Source organism: Anser cygnoides, chromosome W (assembly GCF_040182565.1).
Source record: "Anser cygnoides isolate HZ-2024a breed goose chromosome W, Taihu_goose_T2T_genome, whole genome shotgun sequence".
Taxonomy (NCBI): Eukaryota; Metazoa; Chordata; class Aves; order Anseriformes; family Anatidae; genus Anser; species Anser cygnoides.
In genome coordinates, this window is record NC_089911.1 from 14,578,144 (window position 1) to 14,602,759 (window position 24,616).

Genomic DNA, 24,616 nt, shown 5'->3' on the forward strand with positions numbered 1-24,616 from the left:
CTGTCAAAGAAAGTAAGGGTCAGGAATTTAGAAGACTCCTGGCCTTCATCAAAAGACCACCAGAGTACGCCTGATGACCACCCAAGGATTCCAGTACGCATGCAAATAGGGGCGGGAACCTACATTAATGATTCTTCGGAGACCTGATGAATATGCAAGAGACTTATGGGAAATGAAATGAATATGTATTTGTCCCACTAATATAAGCACACTGCCAGTAACCCTTAGTGTGTGTGTTTGTCCCACTAATATAAGCACACTGCCAGTAACCCTTAGTGTGTGTGTGTTAGGCGGAGCGATCCCCCCCACGCCTGGTGCCATAATAAAGAATACCTGCTTAATAACTTCAGTTATTGAGTTTTCACTGTTTTAGTTTGATCACAATTATAATTTGAACCATATTTTAAATAATTTTTCTACTTCGCACCGTGAAAGACAGAAATTGTACTGACCATTGTTACTCTGCCTCATTTGTACTATTTTTGAGATTTCTTTGAACTTTCTATGAAATATCTAGTCCTGCTAATGAAACTTTTTCATGTAACTAGGTTTACTTATCAACTTATTGCCTTCAAGATAAGTAAGAGGATCTGAAACTTACTGCAATTGAAGGGCCATTTAAAATGAGGATGTATCTGATGCATCAAGAACTATTTTTAGAAATTGCTATTATCTGTTTTTCCTGACTGTGTTTTACATACATAGGGAAATTGAAATATTGACTGTCTAGGGAATTCAAATGTTATCTCAGTCTTTAAGAACAAACCTTTGTGGAATTTTAAAGATATTTCCAATAAAACAGAAGGAAAATATTTAGTTGGGTTTTCTGATTATAGCATCTCAAAAGGTTATTGTGCTAGTTTCAGCTGGGATAGAGTTAATTTTCTTCTTAGTAGCTAGTATGGTGCTGTGTTTTGGATTTAGGATGAGAATAATGTTGATAACACAGGGATGTTTTAGTTGTTGCAGAGCAGCACTTACAGTAAGTCAAGGATTTTCAGCTTCTCATACCACCCTGCCAGGGGGGAGGCTGGGGGTGCCCAAAAAGCTGGGAGGGGACAGAACCAGGACAGCTGACCCAAACTAGCCAAACGATATTGCATACCATATGACGTGATGCTGAACAATAAAAACTGGGGGGAGTTGGTTAGGGGAGGACTGCTGTTGCTCAGGGTCTGGCTGGGCATCAGTCAGCTGGTAATGCACAATTGCATTGTGCATCACTTGTTTTGTGTATTCTTTTTGTTGTTGTTGTGTGGGTTTTTTTCTTTTTTTTATTTTATTTCTTATTAAACTGTCATTATCTCAACCCACACGTTTTTGCACTTTACTTTTTGCACTTCTCTTTTCAATTCTTCCCCCCCATCCCACTGTGGGGTACAGGAGGGAGTGTGCAAACAGCTGTGTGATGTTAAGCTGCCTGCCAGGTTAAATCACAAATTATGTACATTTGTATTATTCTGCACGTCAGAAAAAAAAAAAAACAAAACACCACACATTATTGGAAAAAAAATGGTTTAAGGTTTGCTATTGTCTTATTTGAAAGCATACTGGTAGCTATTATTTGTTATCAGTTAGAAACCTATGTTTTCTTTCTTAGCACATGTTCACGTGCAAGCAAAAGTAGTTTTTCTTTGACAATTTGTTCATTAGAAAATAATTTCTTGCAATATGAGAGACTCCAAATGAGAATGAATATTTGTTCAGTAGTACAACCGTCATGCAAAGAATAACTTGAACTGTGAGTATACCTAACTGCTGCTTGACTTGTAACTGCATTTACAATGCTCTTTGTCTTCTCCAAGGCACTTTAAAAGGTAATTACCAGTTTGAACTTAGTTATGTAATCTTTTTCTATGATATTTTTAAAAAATGCTTAAGCTTTTCACTTAATTGTGCAAACTTAAATGTTATGATTATGCTTTATAGGCATAAAGTAAAATTATGTAGTTAAACACGAACATAAACATGAATTTAAACATAAGCATTATTTTACCTTTTTCAATTTTAACTTTTTAGGTTCAGTAGTAGTTAGTTTTATTCTGTTAGGATGCTTTAAACTGGAATATTTAGGGAAAAAAAAGTAAGATTTGATCAAAAACTAGAATTTGAGCATGTGTTCAAGTTTCTGTGTAAAATTAGAACCAACTTTGCAGGGGAGTGCCTCTTAAGTGGAATAGAAGTTAGCATTTCTATAATAATCAGTTACCTAAGTTAGGAGTATGAACTGCAGGGTGACATCCTTGATAAGGATTAAATCATCACAAAAGTGAAATTTGACAAAAGATAATGTGGAGCTCTGCTAAGATCTTCATGAAGAATGAAAATTTGGAGGTGGGACAAACTGCTGAAGGAATTGTACATCTTATTTTTAATAGAATTATGATTACATATTCAGCATTACTAATTTTATGTACTGTTTTTCATTATTCTTTAAGACTGATTATGAGATTTTACTTGTATGATTGCTATTTGTCTCTTTTGGAACTCTATCATACATTGTTCCTGGAGACGTTTCTCTTTGGTCACTGTCACTAATCTAAGGGTGGATGTTGTTTTCTGCAACTGATTTTTCATTTTTTAGAAGTTGCATGACTAGTATGTTTTCAAGTATATTTTACTGCCATTTAATTAACTAATCCAGAAATTTATTTTGGAATTAGCTAACATTCATGAAAATTTTAATCAGGCAACCTTCAAAATATCATTTTAGGAATTAATATGTGTATCATAACAGGCTAAAATAAATATAATATACGTTTATCACCAATGTACTGTTGTAACGCTCATGTTTTTTAATTGAAACTGTTTTGTTTTGTTTTTTAATCTGAGTAGAATAAAACTTGTGTAATAATGTTTTAGTGGTTTGAAACTGTGAAATAGCTTACATGACTTTATCTGAAAAACTGATATTCACTAGCGGAAATCTTTCCATGCAAGTTGCATTAAAAAACTGAGGAAATGCAAAAAGTATATTTAATCTGTTTTCTGCTTTAAGGGGTATCTATGTTATTGCTTTTACCTTTGCATATAATTTTTCTTGTGTTGTACTAAAAAGGAATGTTAGAAGAATATTGTCACTACAGTGTGTCTTTAAAAACACTCGAAGTCAAAGATACCTGCAAGTGCAGAGGGAAGTGAAATTTCTTTCAGGTGACAACACAGGTTAGGGAAAACAAATGCCTTGAATAATTTTAATCAACCACCACTAAAGTTTCCACTGACTTCTTCCTCCTGTGGTAAGGGAATTATGTTTACTGTTCCGCAGAGAGCAACAAAGCAGCAAAGCTATAGTACTGTCAGGTAACGCTGTTCTTTGAGACCTGATTTAGGGTTTTAACAAATGAGTTTATGTTCATTGTTGCACTAGGTAAAATAGTTCTTTTGGCTTAAGCAAGCTAGGTTTGGAAACTACTATTATGAAAGCAACCTTACACAAAATGTTGAAAGTGTTTTGCTACTTCTCAATGTTTTTTTTTCTTTTTTCCAGTATAATAGAATATGCTTTATACCCTAATTTGAATAATGTGCACTAAACTGTATGTATTAGAATTTATTGCATCTTTATAATTTTAATTTAATTAATATATAATAATATATTGCCTTCTTAAAGCATACAGCTCTTGCCAGAGTAGAACTTTGAGTATGTACTTGTTTAATACTATGTTTGTATCTGTGTACAGAAAGCATAGAAACAATGTGGGACCAAGCAAACCTATTTCTCAGCCACGAAGAAACATTGTAGGCTGCAGAATACAGCATGGCTGGAAAGAAGGGAGTGGACCTGTAACACAATGGAAGGGCACAGTTCTTGATCAAGTTCCTGTAAATCCCTCTCTCTATCTTATAAAGTATGATGGATTTGATTGTGTGTATGGACTAGAACTGCACAAAGATGAAAGAGTTTCAGCACTTGAAGTCCTTCCAGACAGAGTTGGTAAGAGGTTATTCCTATATATGCATATGTTGTCATTTAATATTAAATGTTCTCCACCAATCTCTCCTGACTTTCCCCCAAGATAACATCAGAACATTTAAATTTTATTTAATCACTTTTTGTCACTTTGCAGATAATCCAAATTTTCACAAAGTTCAAGTTTACCCTAGTAATTACTTGTTTATGAAAGGAGTAAGATCTTGTTTTTCCTGATTGCAAAGAGATCAGTAGTAGTCTCTAGAATGAGGTTGGGGGGACTAAACCCAACACTTTCATTAATAATTTCATAGAGCTGCTCTGTGATTAGCCTCTCTTCCTCCTCTACCCTCCCCCCACAATACAAATATTGAAAACACAGACATTATGTATTGCTATGGCATATATTGGTCTCCCTTTATCTTGCATTATAACAGTTTGTTTAATCTGGACCGGGAGGTGTACAGTGATGGAAAATATTAATGAGTGTTAACATGTTAAAATAATTCCTAAAGTTCTGCAGATTTTTAATCTTCAACTATCTGGAATAGACAGTATTTGATTTATATGTGAATTGACTAACTTTCAAACAAATTTATTCATGAATCTGGATAAAGATTATTTTTGACAAAGACTTACGTCTGTATTTTTTTAATGGATTTATGAACTTATGTCATTTCAGCTTCATCTCGAATTAGCGATGCCCACCTGGCAGACACAATGATTGGCAAAGCTGTGGAACATATGTTTGAGACAGAGGATGGCTCAAAAGATGAATGGAGGGGGATGGTCTTGGCTCGAGCTCCTATTATGAACACATGGTTTTATATTACCTATGAGAAAGATCCTGTCTTGTACATGTACCAGCTCTTAGATGATTATAAAGAAGGTGACCTTCGCATTATGCCTGATTCTAGTGAGTAGGCCAGTTACTTTTTTCTTCTAGGAAGCGGCATCTCTCTTTGTATTACTGTTTGGCTTATGGTTTATTTATGGAAAAGAGAGATGACAAACAAGGGTCTTGTTTGTTACTCCCTTTTATGTTTTCTTAAAAGTATCAAAACTATAGCACAACAGAAAATACACATATTAACTCTTGAAATATTTCACTTGAATCAGTGGTGAAGTATGCAATAAATACAGGAAAATACTGTTCTGTAGTCATGCCTAATTCTGATGGATGTACATACTTCTGTGGAAGAGAGAACGCTTGAAGTTTTTTTTTATAACTGGAAACTGACACACTAGAAGCCTTCCACTGTTGTTTTCTTACAGAAGTGTCACAGCTCCTTGACAGGCTCTGGATTTGCATTTCTAAAGCAGTTCTTCTAAGAATAATGTTTTGGGGATAACTAAAATAGGCAGATTAATTTAGTTTGAGTAGGCATCTTCAGTTTGAAAAGTTGTTGAGTAGTTCTTTCGAGGAAAGAAGCACTAGTCTTTTGAAAACTCATTTTCTCTCATGTTTAAACGCAGTAACAGGAAAAATGTTTCAATAGGTTAGGAGGGATATTTTTTCTTCCATTCTTGAAGTGAAAGTTATTGGTGTTTTTCCTATTAATATAGAAGCATTTTCACATAATTAATATTGTTCAAGAGATTTGGATAGCCAGTGTATATATATTAAAAAAAAAATTGTCAAAAATATTGTACTCTCCCTGCACCTAAAAAGCACTTCTGACAGAGAGGCAATTTTAGCTTTAAAGTGAATTAATAATTAGATGATTAGTGTTTGGCTATGCAATGCACTACATAAATACTAGTTAAAACTCATTCATTGAGGTTTGAGACTGTCTTCCTTCAGATCTAGCACTGATGATAAATAGTCTTATGGCTGAGTGAACAGGTGGCACTTACTTGCATAGCCTCTGTAGTAATCTTACTTTTTTAGATATTTTTTTCCAGTCTACCAAAAAATGATATATCTGTGGCTTGAAAAGAGTGTATATGTATTTTGTATATGCTCACATTTAAACTGGATGGTGGGATGTCTTAAATTATCCTCATGAACATTTTGATCTCTTACAACTGAAGTCTTATGTGTTCGGAATAGTTTGTTGTGTTTTCCATAAAAGTTCTGATTAATTTGCCTTTACAGTACTGATTACTATATTAGAAAAGTAGGTGTCTAACATAAATTCTTATGAATTTAATGAATTAGAAAACAAAATTACCTTTTAAGCTATAAGAACAGCAAACAACATTAATAGCAAAAGCAGTACAAAAATCTATGATATTACTTAGAGATCATGCTCAAAAGTTTAAGAAGGATAGTAACAGCAAGTTATGCAAGTATTTATTTTTGCTACATTACCATATATTAATTGGGGAAGGATGAAACTCTTCCTCACTAATATCAGGTTTTGTATACCCATTTTGTATACAACATTCTAAATTTCCACCTTCAAAAAATATTTACTCTTCCTAATGCAAAGTTCTCATTGTTAGTGAGGCTCGGTGTATTTTCTTCTCAGAAGCTGACGTTGAAAGAATAAAAGAAAAAGTGAAAATTATCATGCAGTTTTATTAGAAACAGATAGAAAAGCTATCTTGCTTGAGTTAGAATTTCTGATGGTAGGAAAACAAACATATGGATTCAATTAGTATTGAATGGGGAACGGATAATGAGAGTTCATGTGAAGGGAATGAAAGAAGGTAACTACATAATAAACATGGGGTTTTTCTTTTTCTTTTGAGGGTTTGTAGTGAGCAAGCTACAACCCTCATCATATCAGAGCAACAACTACAACCTAACACTGTACTACCATCTTACAGGTGATTATACATAGTTATAAAAAGATGCATTCTGTCCAGTATTTCATCATGGGCAACCAAAGGCAGGCTATTGTCTTTCAGTTCACAGCTTCTCAATCTAGTACTTAAGCACTAAATACCTGAGTCATAAATTTTCCTTGTGTTTTGAACAGTGAGCAAATTTGCAACACAAAAATAACATATCTGTTGCTTGAAAAAAGTGAGCCACAAATGGAAAAAAGTTTCTTTAGGAATAAGATGGTCACAAATAAAGCAAGGTCTTTCAAAGCAGGCATCTCCAAGTAATGTGTTCTCTGTGCAAAACCTTAACAAGGATTGTAAGGTATTTCTGCTTTTAATAGTTCTACTTTGCTTTCTTATAAGGGAATAAAATAAGGGAAAAGGCCTATATGCTTTCCACATTTAAGAATTGTTTTTCATGTGTTCTTTTTTCCCTTCATGCTCATCATGAGGTTATCTACTATTTACTTCTGTTTCCAAGACACTCCAAAGTATGAACTCCCTTCCCTGAATCTGGATCTTTTTCAGATAATGTGAATTGTCCTTAAAGATACTTCTGGCTAGATTTTGCTAGAAATAATATAGTTAGACTTAAGCAACAGCATCCATTTCAGTGTGAAATCAAAAGCCCCTTTTAACAGCCTTATTGATTAAGGAGTTTACACTTAACTTAGAAGATGTGGTTTTGTTGCACTGGCATGCTTGCATTGGCATTTTGAATAAAGCATGTGAAGAGAGGGACGCCTAGCATGCCTGCCTTTTTGTTAGAGACTCAGTGCCTTGTTCTGTTGGGGGTTTAAATTTAATTATCTACAAATATATTCTGTAACTAGTGTGTAAACCTTCATGCCAAAAAAATTACTTTTCTAACCAATTGAAGTGCTGTTTTTGACTTCATAAAATTGAAGATAGCATTACCTTAAAGAAAAAATAATAATTCTGTGACTGTACTTTCTAGAAGCATGACAATAGTTAGGTGTTTGTCTGAACAACTCGTTTTAGACGTACTCTGCATTTTAAACTTGTGATTATTTAAAAAGAAGACTTCTTAAAGAAGACTGCAGTTTTCTCTATTGAAAATAAATCTATAAATGTCTACCAAAGTATGCTGTATTTTTGTGTTACAGATGATTCACCTCCTGCAGAACGGGAACCAGGTGAAGTTGTGGACAGCCTGGTAGGCAAACAAGTGGAATATGCCAAAGAAGATGGATCAAAACGGACTGGCATGGTCATTCATCAAGTTGAAGCCAAACCATCTGTCTATTTCATCAAGTTTGATGATGATTTCCATATTTATGTCTATGATTTGGTGAAGACATCCTAGACATCAACATGAACTTTTGCCAATTTTGTGGAACTATTAAATGTAAAATTTGTAGACACAAAGACTTGACTGCTTTTCAGTTAAATGAAAGCTTAAATGTCCCTGTGAAGCCACAGTCTCTGTCATCAAAGCTGTTGTGTTCTGAATGATACAAACATTTATGTGAACGTGATCCGTTTTGCATAAGAGAACTCCTTTTCTTGAAGGAAGTCAATATATTTGGGTGGGAGGGAGTTAAAAGCAAAGAACAGCTGCAAAATCAAGCTGTATAAAGTCAATCTAGTATTGTAATCTATTTTTTTCATAGATTTTAACTTTCTTCAACGTTGCACTCACCTGTTCAACTGCCACATGGAAGTAGTTTGCTATTTTTGATATACCTTCTTTTGTAACATTAAATTTAATTTCTTGGCTACTGGCAGTCCTTTGTTTTCCGGGTTGATACAGAAGTGACTTTCCTGAAAGGTTTGAATGCTTTGTGCAGCGGTAAGGAGTGCCTAACACAAGTAACATCAATCTACTGTGTTTCTACACTTTACTTCACATTAAGGTTTTTAAGAATTTGTGGTACATGGAAATACTTGTGCATTTTTAGTAGTCACAGGGCAGTTGAATATCAATTGTTTGACTTAAGCACCTTTTAGTGTAAACGCTTTAAAGTATAAAAACATATTTAATCTGTATAACCAGTTAATTAGAAAATGCAGGTTAATGTCCCAGTTTTTACAAGTTGTAGGAACCAGTAAAATAGACACAAAAAAAGCTGCCTTCAATCCTAAATGTTGTACTTCGTTTTGTTAAACACGTTTCTTAGCAAAACCCAAGTGTTTGGTGCCACAAGTTTAATAGTATATATACTACTTAAGAAGACTTTAGACTATGCATTGGCAATCAGTAGTCTCTCATTTAATATCAGAACCTAGCAAACTGGATATTTGTGTGTGGATTTAGAAGCCTAAGAGTAGTTAATCTTTAACATGGTAAATACAATCTTGGGGGTGGGGCCCTTTTACATTGAAGACCTCCTTTAGAGAAGAAGTGTTTGTTGCCTTCTGCTCAGTCTTCTGTATTTCTTTCCTTTCCTTTGCTTTTTTTTTTTTCATTTTTCTTTTGTTCTTAACCATCTTGGTTCAAGAAGGCACGTTCCCCATTTATTGCTTTTTCTGGCCTTTCCATGTAAGAAGTGACCAGACAAATCTACAGCTTAAACCCATTGTTGCCTTTGGTGGTGTACTTGCTTAGAGGTATGCTATTAACATGAATTTCATTCTATGAACACTAGAATTCTGCATGCCAGTGGTGTACTATCTAATGGAAGCTATAGGCAGTCTCAGTGGTTCAGTCATCTGCATTAGATTGTGGATGTAAATAGCAGCCCACAACAGACAAATCATTCCACAGTTTTAATCTTGCAAGTTGGTTCTAAATCAAGGTTATGTTGTTGTTGTTGAAGTGTAGCAGCTTTTAAAAGCTACAGAGCTGCAACAAGGATAAGCACAGCAGCAAAATTATCATGCTTACATTAAAGCAGAGCTCTACAAGGTTCAAAGTACAGCTTTACAGAAATACAGTACGTGAGGACAGTCGACACTGTTGATGGAAAGAAGGAATACATAGATATCCAACCTTATGCAGTCAGTGGAAGGATGCAGGAGAGGTGCTGTTAATCAGAGATCTGACCTTTATTGTGGGTATCCTTGATATCAAGAACTAAGTGGTTTAAGACCCCTTCTGTCCTTTTCTTTGCCTGATTTCATATTTTAGCCTTAAGACCCATGCCTCATTATGCTGTTTAATGGTAATACCATATAAATATACCTTAATCCTTTGTCCCTTGCTACTATATTGCATTCTGTCCAGTATTTCATCATGGGCAACCAAAGGCAGACTATTGTCTTTCAGTTCACAGCTTCTCAATCTAGTACTTAAGCGCTAAGTACCTGAGTCATAAATTTTCCTTGTGTTTTGAACAGTGAGCAGATTTGCAACACAGTGCTTTCATCCTGCAGATCTGTTATGTGCTTTCTATTGACTCTTACGAGTCCTGCATGTAAATCTTAAAGCTGAGCCTGGCTCCGTGAGCCCCAGTTGATATTTGTGGCACAAGAATGAGTGAGTGTATTGATTACAAACAAGATACATGAATAACTTAGTACAATGAATTTTGGGCTATACTTCTAAGGAATACAAGGTTTGTTTTGAAATAGCTGAGGTTTACTGGAACACTTTTAGCATTAAGCTTACATGTGTGGGTTTTATGCAAGACACTAATACAACACGTATTTTGCTAATTAGAATATAATCTCTAAACTGTCAAATTTATGGCAGTTTTTAGATGTCATTGCTCTCTGTTGCATGATTTTTTCTTTTAATCTTTTTTCTTAATTTTGTTATTGTTGTTAGGTTGTGGTTTTTTGTTGTTTTGTTTATTTTCTATAGCTTAAACCACCTTTTTGTGGCTTGAGACTAATTCCACTCCCTGCCATCTGCTTTGGGCTTTGTTTTAGGCTCATGTTTCAGATCTGCATGCAGTGCTTTCATTAACCTGGTAACTATATGTTGGTCCCTTGTTCTAGGGGTGCAACATTACTTTCCAAATTTATCATAGGGCTTGTGATGGCACAAAACATGGATCTTTGTATAAAAGTTATTGGCCTCTCTCATTTACCTGCTGTAGTATTATGTATTGTGTGTGTGTGTGTGATGTCAAGCTGCCAATTAAAACTTTTAAAAAGGGAAAAAAAAAAATTAAAACCAGGCCATCTTTTTTTTTTTTTTTTTTGCATGCTTAGAATGTTAGAACGTTCAATGTAACAAACTGAATTTGCATGTTATAATGTTTAGGTTTGGGTTTTGTTCTTTTTTTTGTGTGTTCAGTTTTTTGTGAATTTGCTTATTGTGCTGTTTTAATGGTTGTTAGTAGGATTAAATGTGCTGGTGAGGCGAGCATGGTGCCAACAGAAGGTAATTTTCCAGTTGTATGTGTCATACAGCATTTGAAGGGACCATGTATTCTGTTCAAGAACAAATAAAATCACAATTGATTAGTAAAACACTACATTTTTTCTTTTGAATGCCAAACCCTAAAATAAGTTGGACTACATGAAGACTAAAATACTTTGGGGAAAATCCTATTTATTGTAATAGGCATAAGCCTTCTTTAAATGAATTATTTAAAAAGGGAGGCTTTATCTTCAGACAGAATATATTACAGATGATTCAGGGAAAAATTATGGTAAAAGCAGTTTTGGGTTCCTTAAAAATGCTGTGCTGTTTGTATTTTACATCTTTCATTAGTGCAATTTGGATGTTTCTTGGTATGTGTATAGTTCAGAGGTCTTTGTATTCACATTTTGAAATTAGGTAATGACTTCATCTTTAGAGCTCGGTTTCATTATTTTTATTTTATTTTGAACAATGTAGTCAGTTCCCTGTTTTCTGCATTTAGAAGTATGAACACTTTTAAATCTGTTAATTCTGTAAGTAATTTTTATAATTATGATGTAACTCTATCCTTAAAACGTTTAAAATAAATCCTTTATGTGCAACTCATGACTGTAAATTTTGTTCTCATGAGCAAAATGTAGTGATGTGACTTCAGACTGTGAAAAAGCAGTTTCTTCATTATTTTTTTTTAAATTTAATTAAAGACAACTTAGTATTTTAATGTTGAGCCATGTATGCTGGTATAACACTTTCCCCTATGAAATAAGTTTGCTTGCTTAGCCATTTTTTTTTTTTTGTCAAGTAAGTAGGAACATTGATAAGATGAATTCAACTGAGGTAAAGCATAATGTTTAAACTGTATTTCACCAAAGGCAGAAAGATTCCTCTTCAGGTGGTTATGTAAGTCTGTGAGGGAGCCTCTATTTCCAGAACGTAGTATAGCTCAAACTGTTAGCAGTACTTCAGCAGTGGGGTACAGTAGAAGTGTTTGTCAGTGTTTAACTGATACTGTTACCATAAAAGTAAGTCAAAGAAACTCTCTAAGACTCAATTTGGAGTTTTAAAATGCAGGCATTCTTTAATTGCGGTGCTGGAAGCACAGGGGATCACTCCACTTAGTGTGCATGCCAAATTGTTCAAGCTACAGGGGTTATATACAGTCAAAACATACATATTCATTGGATTTCCAATAAATAGTTAACATATTCATGCTATTTACTGGAATTCATTGAAATATGTAAATGTCTCTGACATACATGTCTCATTCCACTGGTGGTCTTTTGGGGGGTCTCTGGTGGTTGTCAGTAGTCTTCCTCACTATGTTCGCTGGGTTCACAAGAACCCAGTTCTTGCACGTGCTCAGATCATCAGATTATTTCTTATCTTGTTTAAATTTAGGCATGCATAATAAGCTAAGTCATTTATGTATCCAAGGACCTATGTATACCATGAGTTCCTCACCTATTCTTTTCAGACACATCCTCCAGGCCTGGGTTACCTGGCTCCATTCCCCGTACTGATACAATTATGTATGGTCTTACAGATAAGGCTGACTAATTAGTGAGTAAGGTAGCATCAGACATACAAAGTTTCTAGTCTTCCTTCTATCTAACTAAACATAGAAGAGGTTTGGGCTGTCTGTTCATAAAACATTTCAGATTTGGTTCTATTATTCTACCATGGAGAGAACCGTATGTCCTTCTGACTTGGTATCAATTTCTTTTCTTTTGAGGCTTTGTAGTGAGCAAACTACAACCCTCATCATATTAGAGCAACAACTACAACCTAACACTGTACCATCTTACAGGTGTTTATACACACAGTTATAGAAAGGTGATCAAAATAATTCTTGTATTCAAGACTAATGTCCTTTCTAGTAGATTAACTTTGAACAGCAGATGCAGATACATTGTACCAATACATATACATAAATTAAAAGAATCATTAGCATAATTATTACAACTAAAATTTTCTTCACCCATAATTTTAAATCAGGAAACCAGGATGTCATCCAATTCCATATTTTAAAAATTCCAAATGATGTGTCATTCTGTTGAACCTCATGTAAGATTTTGGTCTGCTTCCAAATTTCATTCAAGTCTTGTCATAATTTTTCCTGTCTGATCCACATACACACGCCTACTTGTATTAAGGACTGTACACACGCCTCCCTTGTGAGGCTAAAAGCATATCCATAGCCACTCTGTCCTGTAATGAAATTTCTGCTAATCTCTCATTATAAAGCCAATATTGCATCTGTGGTCTGATTCACAATTTTTCTATTATAAATGTTTACAATAGCCTTCTCTAATTCACTAACACCTATTATCCCTTTTTTTTGTCTCCCCATAAATGTTCTGAGCCAAAATTTTTGATCCTCGATATGGTTATATTAGGTACTACTACTCCCAAGGTACAAATTCCCAACCAATTATAGGGCAATGCTTTCCTAGATGTCTTTCCACAGATCTAGAACCACCCCTTTCCTCTGGGAACAGGCCATGAGGATAGCTTCCCATGTACTATGGGAATAGAGGTTTCTATAGTCCAATTACAGTTGGTCATATTTCCTATAAATATATTTTCCCATTTGCAGTCGAACTTATCAGTTCCTTTAGGAGGGTTACATCTTTGAAAACATGTCCAATAAAGTTCCTGAGAATCTATATTGTATATTTCCCATTCCTAAGTCTCTACTTCAATGGATACATTAAGGGGGGGGGGGGGGGTCCCGGTCCATAACTTCCTCCAACTCACATTAGCAGAAATTGGGATACCAACCAAGGGTCCCTCCCCCCCTCTTTTTGGCATGTTAAGGGAAGTGTGCACAGACCCAACAAGCAGTTTGATTTGCTATTTTCATAGTCCCTTCTATCAGCTCAAAATGAGTATTTTGGTCCCATGAGTTTGCTGATTCAATTAATATGCTTATTGTACTTATCCCCACTGCATACATTCAAACCATGTCCATGAGATTGTTACTGTAAAAGTCGGTCAAAGAAATTCTCTAAGACTCAATTTGGAGTTTTAGAAAGCAGGCATTCTTTAATTGTGGCGCTGGATGCACAGGGGATCGCTCCATCTAGTGTGTGCCGAATTGTCCAGGCTACAGGGGTCATATACAATCAAAACATATATATTTGTTCGCTTTCCAAAAAAAAACAACCAACATATTCATACTATTTCCCAGACCTTGTTAAAGTAAGTGTGCACAATTGTTTCTACTGATGGTCTTTCAGGTTCTTCCGATGTTTGTGGATAGGTCAATAGTCAATTTAGGCATGCATACTAAGCTAAGTCATTTACACAACATATGCATACCATGAGTTTACATTTACACATACAAAGTTTGTAAACTTCCTTCTATCTAACTAAACATAGTATTTGTCTCTATTATTCTATCAGAGAGAGATCCATATGTCTTTCTGACTCGGTATCAAGATTCTGTTCTATGGATTTTTCTCATTATTGTCTTAAGCGGTGCGGTTGCTTCTATCTACCATGATGCTGACGTCGCCTTAATCTGAGAATAATGCATCCAAGGTCCTTTTCCTGCTAATGTAACTGCAGTATATGCGGTCAACAAGAATTGAAACAGTCCCTTCCACTTTTCTTCAGAAGTCCAGGATTTGACAACTCCAGGCTGGAATGGGTGTGCTGGGGAATCAAGACCTAAAGATTTATTCAACATTACATATTCATTCAATTCTTGCAAAACTCTCCCAAGAACAATTAGTTAATTTCTCATATCATTTTCCCCTTGCACTCGCATTTCTCCTGGCAATCCGTGTGTTTGGTATGGTCGTCCGTACATCAGCTCGTACAGACTGAAATGTTGTCCACTAGACTGGGGCCTGTAGGGAGTATACAGATCCCAGGTAATGCCTAATAGTCTGCTTATTTCCATAACTACCGTGACTATGAAATGTGGACCTCTATCTGATGACATTCCCAAAGGTATTCCAAATCTTGGAATTTTCTCTTTTAACAAAGCTTTTACTACTTTTCTTGCCTTATTTGTATGACATGGAAAAGCCTCAGGCCAACCTCTATATGTGTCCATGAGGACTAACAAATACTTTAGCCACCTTTTTTACTGGCAATTCAGTAAAGCCTATTTGCCAACACGCTCCAGGTGTCTGCCCCTCAGTAGTTTTTCCAAATTGAATATTATTGTGTTTTTGGATAATTCCTACAACATATTTCATGCTTCTCTGTGACTAACCTAATAGTCTCTATCATATTCCTGCTAATAACTGACTTTGTAAATACTTTATCAGGTTTTCTGTTTCCCAGTGCACAGCATTATGTTCTTCTTTCACTAGACTATTCATAAAGGAATGGGGTACCACTGTGAGAAACAATCTGCAGCCAGTAATGCAGGCTCAGGTGAGGATCTCAGTGAAGTAGCATTTTTATTTGCGACTGCAATGATGGATGTCCTGCAAGCAGGAGTGCGCAGCAGTAGTGTATCTTAACCTTATATCCCTACTACCCAATGCTTAATTCCTCCCCTGTTTCCTCATTGGCTGAATACTACAGGTTCACAAACTACTCGATGCTTGTTACTATACCATATATGTACAATTTTATTTGATCAACTGTTAATTTTTCCTTTTCCCCCCTTTTTTTTCTTCTTCTCTCATGACTCCACATTGGGAGATGTGGTGGTCGGAAACTGTCTTGGGCAGAGTGACCACGAAATGGTAGAGTTCTCTATTCTTGGCGAGGCCAGGAAGGGGACCAGTAAAACTGCTGTATTGGACTTCCGGAGGGCTGACTTTGAGCTGCTCAGGACGCTGGTTGGCCGAGTCCCTTGGGAGGCGGTTCTGAAGGGCAGAGGAGTCCAGGAAGGCTGGGCGCTCCTCAAGAAGGAAATCGTGATGGCACAGGAGCAGTCCGTCCCCACGTGCCCAAAGACGAGCCAGCGTGGAAGAAGACCGGCCTGGCTCAACAGAGAGTTGCGGCTTGTGCTTAGCAGAAAAAAGAGGGTTTATAATCTTTGGAAAAAAGGGCGGGCCACTGAGGAGGACTACAAGGATGTAGCGAGGCTGTGCAGGGAGAAAATTAGAAAGGCCAAAGCTCATCTGGAGCTCAACCTGGCTACTGCCGTTAAAGACAACAAAAAATCCTTTTACAAATATATCAACGCGAAACGGAGGACTAAGGAGAATCTCCATCCTTTACTGGATGCGAGGGGAAACCTAGTTACTAAGGATGAGGAAAAGGCTGAGGTGCTTAATGCCGCCTTTGCCTCAGTCTTTAGCGGCAATACCGGTTGTTCTCTGGATACCCAGTGCCTTGAGCTGGTGGAAGGGGATGGGGAGCAGGATGTGGCCTTCGCTATCCATGAGGAAATGGTTGGCGACCTGCTACGGAGCTTGGATGTGCGCAAGTCGATGGGGCCGGATGGGATTCACCCAAGGGTACTGAGAGAACTGGCGGAGGAGCTGGCCGAGCCGCTTTCCATCATTTATCGGCAGTCCTGGCTATCGGGGGAGGTCCCAGTTGACTGGCGGCTAGCCAATGTGACGCCCATCTATAAGAAGGGCCGCAGGGTAGACCCGGGGAACTATAGGCCTGTCAGTTTGACCTCAGTGCCAGGAAAGCTCATGGAGCAGATTATCTTGAGGGTCATCACGCGGCACTTGCAGGGCAAGCAGGCGATCAGGCCCAGTCAGCATGGGTTTATGAAAGGCAGGTCCTGCTTGACGAACCTGATCTCCTTCTATGACAAAGTGACGCACTTGGTGGATGAGGGAAAGGCTGTGGATGTGGTTTACCTTGACCTCAGTAAGGCTTTTGACACTGTTTCCCACAGCATTCTGAAGAAACTGGCTGCTCGGGGCTTGGACTGGCGTACGCTTCGCTGGGTTAGAAACTGGCTGGATAGCCGGGCCCAGAGAGTTGTGGTGAATGGAGTCAAATCTGGTTGGAGGCCGGTCACTAGTGGAGTCCCCCAGGGCTCGGTACTGGGGCCGGTCCTCTTTAATATCTTTATCGATGATCTGGATGAGGGCGTCCAGTGCACCCTCAGTAAGTTTGCAGATGACACCAAGCTAAGTGCGTGTGTCGATCTGCTCGACGGCAGGAAGGCTCTGCAGGAGGATCTGGATAGGCTGGAGCGATGGGCTGAGGCCAACTGTATGAAGTTCAACAAGGCCAAGTGCCGGGTCCTGCACCTGGGGCGCAACAACCCCAAGCAGAGCTACAGGCTGGGAGATGAGTGGCTGGAAAGCTGCCTGGCCGAGAGGGACCTGGGAGTATTGGTTGATAGTCGGCTGAATATGAGCCAGCAGTGTGCCCAGGTGGCCAAGAAGGCCAACAGCATCCTGGCCTGCATAAGAAGCAGTGTGGCCAGCAGGTCTAGGGAAGTGATTGTGCCCCTGTACTCGGCTCTGGTGAGGCCGCACCTCGAGTACTGTGTTCAGTTTTGGGCCCCTCGCTACAGGAAGGACATGGAGGTGCTCGAGCGAGTCCAGAGAAGGGCAACCAAGCTGGTGAGGGGTCTGGAGTACAAGTCTTACGAGGAGCGGCTGAGGGAGCTGGGCTTGTTCAGCCTGGAGAAGAGGAGGCTCAGGGGCGACCTTATCGCTCTCTACAGTTACCTTAAAGGAGGCTGTAAAGAGGTGGGGGTTGGTCTGTTCTCCTACGTGCCTGGTGACAGGACGAGGGGGAATGGGAGAAAGTTGCGACAGGGGAGTTTTAGGTTGGATGTTAGGAAGTACTTCTTTACCGAAAGGGTTATTAAGCATTGGAATGGGCTGCCTAGGGAGGTGGTGGAGTCACCATCCCTGGAGGTCTTTAAAAGACGTTTAGATGTAGAGCTTAGCGATATGGTTTAGTGGAGTACTTAGTGTTAGGTCGGAGGTTGGACTCGATGATCTTGAGGTCTCTTCCAACCTAGAAATCTGTGATACTGTGATACTGTGACTCGAGGGATCTGTGATTTTTGTATTTTTTGCTGTTCCGCAACAGCTTGTCTTGTTTTTCTTAGCTATCCTCCTTATTTTGGGACAGTGGGACCTTCCACTGTCCCCTTATCTGCTTAACATACCCCCCACTGTTATGCCATTGTTATGCCTCTGCAATCACTTTTGAATATGCAAGGTTAGTGGAATTTTCCACTGTAAAAACACAACTTTATTTCTCACAATTCCCCCCTCTTTTGTTACTCTTATTGTTGTTTTTGCTCCTCTTCACATCCCCCACCATTGAGTTTTTCTAACATTAGGGCGCAGTATTTTTCTTCGGATGTCATAGGGGATGACAGATACACAATGCCATTATTACTAGAATACTAACAAATAGTTGCTTGAGCCAATTCCATCCAGGCAACCACGAGGTCAATTTTTCCCAAATGTCTTTAAATCCCCAGGAAATTTCATCTTCGGCCACCTCATGTAAGATCTTGGTTTTCTCCCAAATATTTTTGAGATTAGTCTCAGTTTGCCCCGTTTGGTCTACATATATACAGCAACTGGCAATAATTATAGTGCAAACCCCTCCTTGCAAGGCCAGTAATAAATCCAGTACCATTAGATTCTGGAATACCATCTTTGACAGACTTGTCACCTCCTCTTGCAATGCCCTGATTGCATCTAGAGTGTTATTGTCTAATTCTTTGACTACTGCTGAGATATTCACAATTGATTTTTCTATTTCACTCACCCCTAACCAAGGGATAAAACACCTCACAAAACTGTGAAACACCATTCCTTTCTCCACTAGAGGATTACTTGAAGTCCTCTTGATTCTGAGTATGTGGGTCCCAAGGAGGCCTGTGTTTTGGATTTGCGTATTCTCAATAATGGTTATGCTAGGAATTATTACCCTCAGGGTGCAAGCTCCCTTCCAGCCTAGGGGCAACACTTTCCTGGCCCTATTACCACATAGCCAATATCACCCTTTGCAATTCAGGACTGGCCATCTGGTTATCGAGTGATTCTCACGCCGTGTTTGGTGTGCATTATATATATTAGTACTCCCATAATTACCATATTCGGTACAATATGGATAATCCTCTACCTCATCGGTAACATTTCCACACCCAGGGTCAGTATTATTGCCTCTTGAATTTCCATCAGTACGAAGAATGATATACATACTAATATAAAAACCAGAATCTCCTGGGGACACGCTAATTCTATGTAATCCAACCCTTTTCCATGATTACACGTGGTATTCATTAATTTTTCCGAAGGAGAAGTTAAAAGTTAGTTTACAACTATGATTCACATCTCCTAATTTTTAAAGGTTCTTTTGTAGGAACAGTCTCCCAGGTCTCAGGGTCAACTGATGCCTTCACCCGGGTATAATGAGTCCACCCTTTCTCAGCTGTTCTTAATGTTGTCTCAGTAGTACTTAGAACGGTCCGTCACACTCAGGTTGTAGCTTCAATTCCCTCCATGTTCGTATCAGAAACCAGTCTCCTGCTTGGAATGGATGGATCGGCACTTCCAAGTTACTTCCTTGATCAGAGTCAATATTTTCAACTATTACATACCTGGAAATTATCTGTTCTAGAATTACCTTAGCTACCACGCTCGCAGTAGCAGATACTGAAGGGAAAACTTTCACCCACCGTGACAAGTGATGGACTTTTAAACTTTAATTAAACTTAAATCTTGCTTATCATAAATAGGGTTTTTCTGGAGAGAAACTCTTTTCTATGGCACTATAGCTAGTACTTCCTTTTCCACGCCTCTTTCTGCAGCCTGTTCTGTGGCTAAATCAGACAGCTTTATTTCCTCTTTCTTGGGTGGTTCACCCCGATGGGTGAGTTTTACAATGCATAATAGCTATAGCAAAAGGGATTTGTATACTCTCAAGTAAACTCAAAATTTCTTCCTTATGCTTTATGTCTGTCCCTTGTGCAGACAGTAGTCCTCTCTCTTTCCAAATGGCTCCATGTACATGGACTACTCTGGAGGCATATTTTGAATCAGTCCAAATGTTTATGCGTTTGCCTTTGCTTAACTTGCAAAGCTCGAGTGAGGGCAATTAATTTGGCCTTCTGGGCTGATGTGCTAGCAGGTAATGTTTGAGCTTCCACTACTGTCTCAATAGTAGTGACTGCGTATCCAGATACTCTTTTTAAAACTGCTCCCATCCGTATACAATTCCCAATCTGTCTTGCCAAGGGGTATCCTTCAGGTCGGGTCTACTTGAATAGACAGCCTCAATTGTTTATCTTCATGTAAACATGGGCTATCAGTCCCACACTGTAGTTACCATGTCCGGAACATAAACAGTTATTTTTTGTCCCGTGGTGAGCTTCCGGGCCTCTTGTATTAACAATACTGTAGCAGCCACTGCTCTCAAGTATCCAGGCCATCGCTGACTTATGCCACTGCTTGCTTACATTCCCCCAAGCTCTGGGTTAGGACACCAAGGGCTACAGCCTGCCTTTCACAGGTGAACAGTTCAACAGACTTTTCTAAATTAGGCAGCCCTAAAGCCAGGGCTTTCATCAAGGCTCTTTTAAGCAGACTCCAACTTCCATTAGTCCGCTGAAGGGAGCCCTTGGATAACAACAATTCATATAAAGGTTTCATCATCAGTCTGTAATTAAGAATCCACATGCTGCACTATCCCACCATTTCCAGGAAAGCTCTTAATTCATGAACAGTTCAAGGTTCTGGGAATGGTAAATAGCTTCCTTCCTTTCAGTACTTTACTGTCTCTGTTAAGTACTCCTTTGACACTGGATACCCACTGAGTCCAAGGAAATTTAATAGACTAATTGTCAGCTCCAGACATTCTTCCCGGGAGTTGCCAGCTAGCAGTATATCATCAACATATTGTAGTATTATTCCCTTTTTGTTGTCTTGTCTCCATAATTCTAATTCTTTTGCTAGCTGATCTCCAAAGGTGGCCAGACTATTTTTAAATAGTGTTACCTTGTGGTAATACTGTCCAGGCACACTGAATTTTCCTTCCCATCTCGGGGTGCTCCCATTCAAAGGTGTTGTGGTTTAACCTGGCCGGCAGCTAAGCACCACACAGCCGTTCGCTCACCCTCCCCCCTCCCTCTCTGGGATGGGGGAGAGAATCGGGAAAAAAAATGAAAGCCTGTGGGTTAAGATAAAGACAGTTTATTAGGACAGAAAAGAAAGGAAAATAATAATGATAATAGTACTACTAATAATAATGTGTAAGAAACAAGTGATGCACAATGCAATTGCCCACCACCTGCTGACCGATGCCCAGCCTATCCCCGAGCAGCTGGCCCCCCCACCCCGGCCAGCCATCCATTCATATTAATTGCTCAGCATGACATCATATGTTACGGAATATCCCTTTGGCCAGTTTGGGTCAGCTGTCCTGGGTCTGTCCCCTCCCAGCTCCTGCTGCACCGCCAGCCTGCCCGCTTGCAGGACAGTGTGCAAAGCTGAGAATATTTTTTTCTTATCCCTCTGTGCTTCTGGGCATCCTTTGCTTTTTTTCCCCCTTTGTTTTTCCCCCTCTTTCTTTTCCCTTTAATTAAATTATCCTTATCTCAACCTGTGAGCTCTGTTTTTCCTTTCCATCATGCATCCATGGGAGAGTGGTTACGGTGGAGTTTAGCTGACCAGCAGGCCATTGTCAACCAACCCCCCCCCCCTCCCCCCAAGTCCTTCTCCTCAGAGCTGCTCTCAATCCTTTCTCCACCCAGACTGTATTTGTTCTTGGGATTGCCCTGACCCAGGTGCAGGACCTTGCACTTGACCTTGTTGAACCTCATGAGGTCTACACAGGCCTACCTCTCAAGCCTGTCTAGGTCCCTCTGGATGGCATCCCTTCCCTCCAGCATGTTGACTCCACCACACGTTAGTGTCATCAGCAAACTTGCTGAGGGTGCACTCAGTTTCACTGCCCATGTGACTGCCAAACATGTTAAAAAGTGCCAGTCCCAATACTGATCCCTGAGGAAGGTTACTCATCGCTGATCTCCACCTGAACATTGAGCTGTTGACTGCAACACTTTGAGTGCAACCATACAGACAGTTCCTTATCCAACGAATGGTCCATCTGTCAAATCCATGTCTCTTCAATTTAAAGACAAGGATATCATGGGGGGCAGTGTCAAATGCTTTGCACAAGTCCAGGTAGATGATGTCAGTTGCTCTTCCCCTATCCACCAGTGCTGTAAACCCAATGTAGAAGGCTACCAGATTTGTCAGGCACGATCTTCCATTAGTGAAGCCTTAGCATAGCTTCCAGGAGGATCTGCTCCATGAACTTGCCAGGCACAGAGGTGAGAATGACTGGCCTGTAGTTCCCTGGGTCTTCCTTTTTTTCCCTTTTTAAAAATGGGGGTTATGTTTCCCCTCTTCCAGTCAGTGGGAACTTCACCAGACTGCCGTGACTTCTCAAATATGACGGATAGTAGCTTACCAACTTCATCTGCCAATTCCCTCAGGACCCTCAGATGTTGTGGAATAATTGCCTGAGGTGACTTGAAAATTAAACTGATAGTCACATTTTAAAGAAAAGGTACAGCACTGAAGAAGCTTCCAGGGTGGAGTGTAGCTGCACTACATAAAAGTTCCCTAGGCCTCCAACCTTAGATGTTAAACACACTGGGGGAACCTGGTGTGCTGACTCTAAGAGGAATAGTATGGAGTGTAGAGCGGAGTGGAGACACCGCAGCTAGGCTCTGTGAGACAATGGGAACTTGATTGTTCTTGTGTGCACCGGAACCAATAAGCTGCACATTTGCTACCCTGAGCCAATGGCCTGTCATGTTTTTGACAAAATGCTGTACTTTAGTGAACTTTGCCCATTATAATATCATTATAATACCAAAACACAACTCCATCACAAAAGCTATTTGCCTCCAAGGTGCAATCACCCCTCACTGAGCATGCACTCGGAATTTCTCAGAGCCTATACCTTTAAACAAAAGCAAGAAAACTTTGCACCAATCATAACCAAGATATGCATGACTGGAGTCACTCAAGCTCCACCTAAAAGATAGAAAATAATATAAATTGGCTTAAGAGAGAGGGGATGTTAGGGAAGATACCATTGTGAAGGATACCTTCTGACTTCTGGGATCAGTCGACGGGCTGAGCCTCTCTTCCTCCCCCCCCCCCCCCCCCCCCCCCCCCCCGGGATGCCTTTAAGATTCAAACACTTGGTTATACCAGGTGCCTCCACAGAAAACTTAGAAATCTTTATAGAGTCTTTATATCCTTTAACGTGTTTACAGCCAGGCTGTGTTACTCATACTTTTGGTATTTGAATGTGCTTTGCAGACAGTGAATTTATCACCAGCAAACCAAAGAACCTGTGTACCTGTTGCTTTAATAAATTGCACTACTCATTAATCTAGCCATGGTACTTCTCATTGAACGTGACCAAACTCTTTAAGTGTGGCTGTGGTAGTTCATACAACGTGACTAGAGTGAGGGTGTATTATGTTATTTGTGAATCTGTAATCATGATAGTTCAGTACCCTGAACATGACTGGACTTATAACGGCTAATTGGGTATACCCTTAATGCAACAGATGTATCTCATCAGGTCCCATGGACTTGTGTACCTTTAGGTTCCTTAGCTGGTCTCGAACCTGATCTTCTACAGTGAGCAGTTATTCTTCCAGTCCCTGCCTTCTGGGACTTGGGTGGTGCGACTGGAACACTTGCAGGTGAAGACTGAGGCAAAAAATTCATTAAGTATCTCAGCCTTCTCCATATTCCGGGTGATCAGGTCTCCCTTTTCCTTCTGGAGAGGGCCCACAGTTTTCCTAGTCTTCCTTTTATCACCGATGTACCTATAGAAGCCTTTCTTGTTGCCCTTGATGTCTAAATTCTAAAAGGGCATTGGCTTTCCTAATCTGATCCATGACTGCTTGGAGGATTTCTCTGTATTCCTCCTAGGCTATCTGTCCTTGCTTCCGCTCTCTGTAGGACTCCTTTTTGTGTGTGAGTTTGGTCAGAAGGTCCCTGTTCATCCATGCAGGCCTCCTGGTGTTTTTGCCTAACTTCTTTGTTGGGGGGCATCACTCCTGAATTTGAAGAAGGTGATCCTTGAATATTAACCAGCTTTCTTGGGCCCTTCTTCTCTCCAGGGCTTTGTCCCATGGTACTCTACCAAGCGCATCCCTGAAGAGGACAAAGTCTACTCTCCCAAAGTCGGAAGTGGTAGTGAGCTTGCTGCGCTCCATCCTTGCTGCCCTCAGGATCTTGAACTGCACCATTTCATGGTCACTGCAACCAAGGCTGCCCTTGAGCTTCACTTTCCCCACCAGCCCCTCCTTGTTGTTGAGAACAAGGTCCAGCCAGAGACCTCTCCTTGTTGGCTCCTCTATCACTTGGAGAAGGAAGTTGTCATCAATGCATTCTAGGAACCTCCTGGATTGCTCTTCCCCTTCTCTGACAGATGGACCCCCATCAGACCAGGTTTATCAAAGTGAGTCCCATGGTCTAAGTAGCCAAATGCCTGTCTGTGGCACCAGTCCTGTAACCATTTGTTGATTTGCCAGATTCGACTAGCCCTTTCAATCCCCTCCTCTTTGACTGGGAGGTCTGATGAAAAAACTACCTGCACTCCTGAGTCCTTTATTGCTGCTCCCAGGGCTCTATAATCCCTCTTGACACTCCTCAGACTGCTCCTGGCTGCATCACTGGTGCCCACGTGAAACAGCAGCAGTGGATAGTAGCCATTAG

General features: G+C 39.5%; 2 protein-coding genes across 11 annotated transcripts in view; both read left to right on the top strand.

Moving 5' to 3' along the window:
- The window catches only part of LOC125181310 (spindlin-Z), a 57,199-nt gene extending 45,557 nt beyond the window's left edge, over positions 1-11,642 (top strand). For 6 of the 7 annotated variants that reach the window (XM_048055778.2, XM_066987317.1, XM_066987315.1 and 3 more), the window contains 3 exons: positions 3,684-3,937; positions 4,596-4,829; positions 7,816-11,642. In XM_048055778.2, coding sequence (XP_047911735.1) covers positions 3,684-3,937; positions 4,596-4,829; positions 7,816-8,015 — 688 coding nt within the window. In that variant the 3' untranslated portion in view covers positions 8,016-11,642. Of the gene's footprint in view, positions 1-1,258; positions 3,304-3,683; positions 3,938-4,595; positions 4,830-7,815 lie in introns of those variants that run through there. The other variant, XM_048055777.2, reaches the window with a different exon arrangement.
- The window catches only part of LOC125181537 (uncharacterized), a 266,555-nt gene that overhangs the window by 164,227 nt on the left and 77,712 nt on the right, over positions 1-24,616 (top strand). The gene's annotated exons all lie outside the window — the stretch shown is intronic.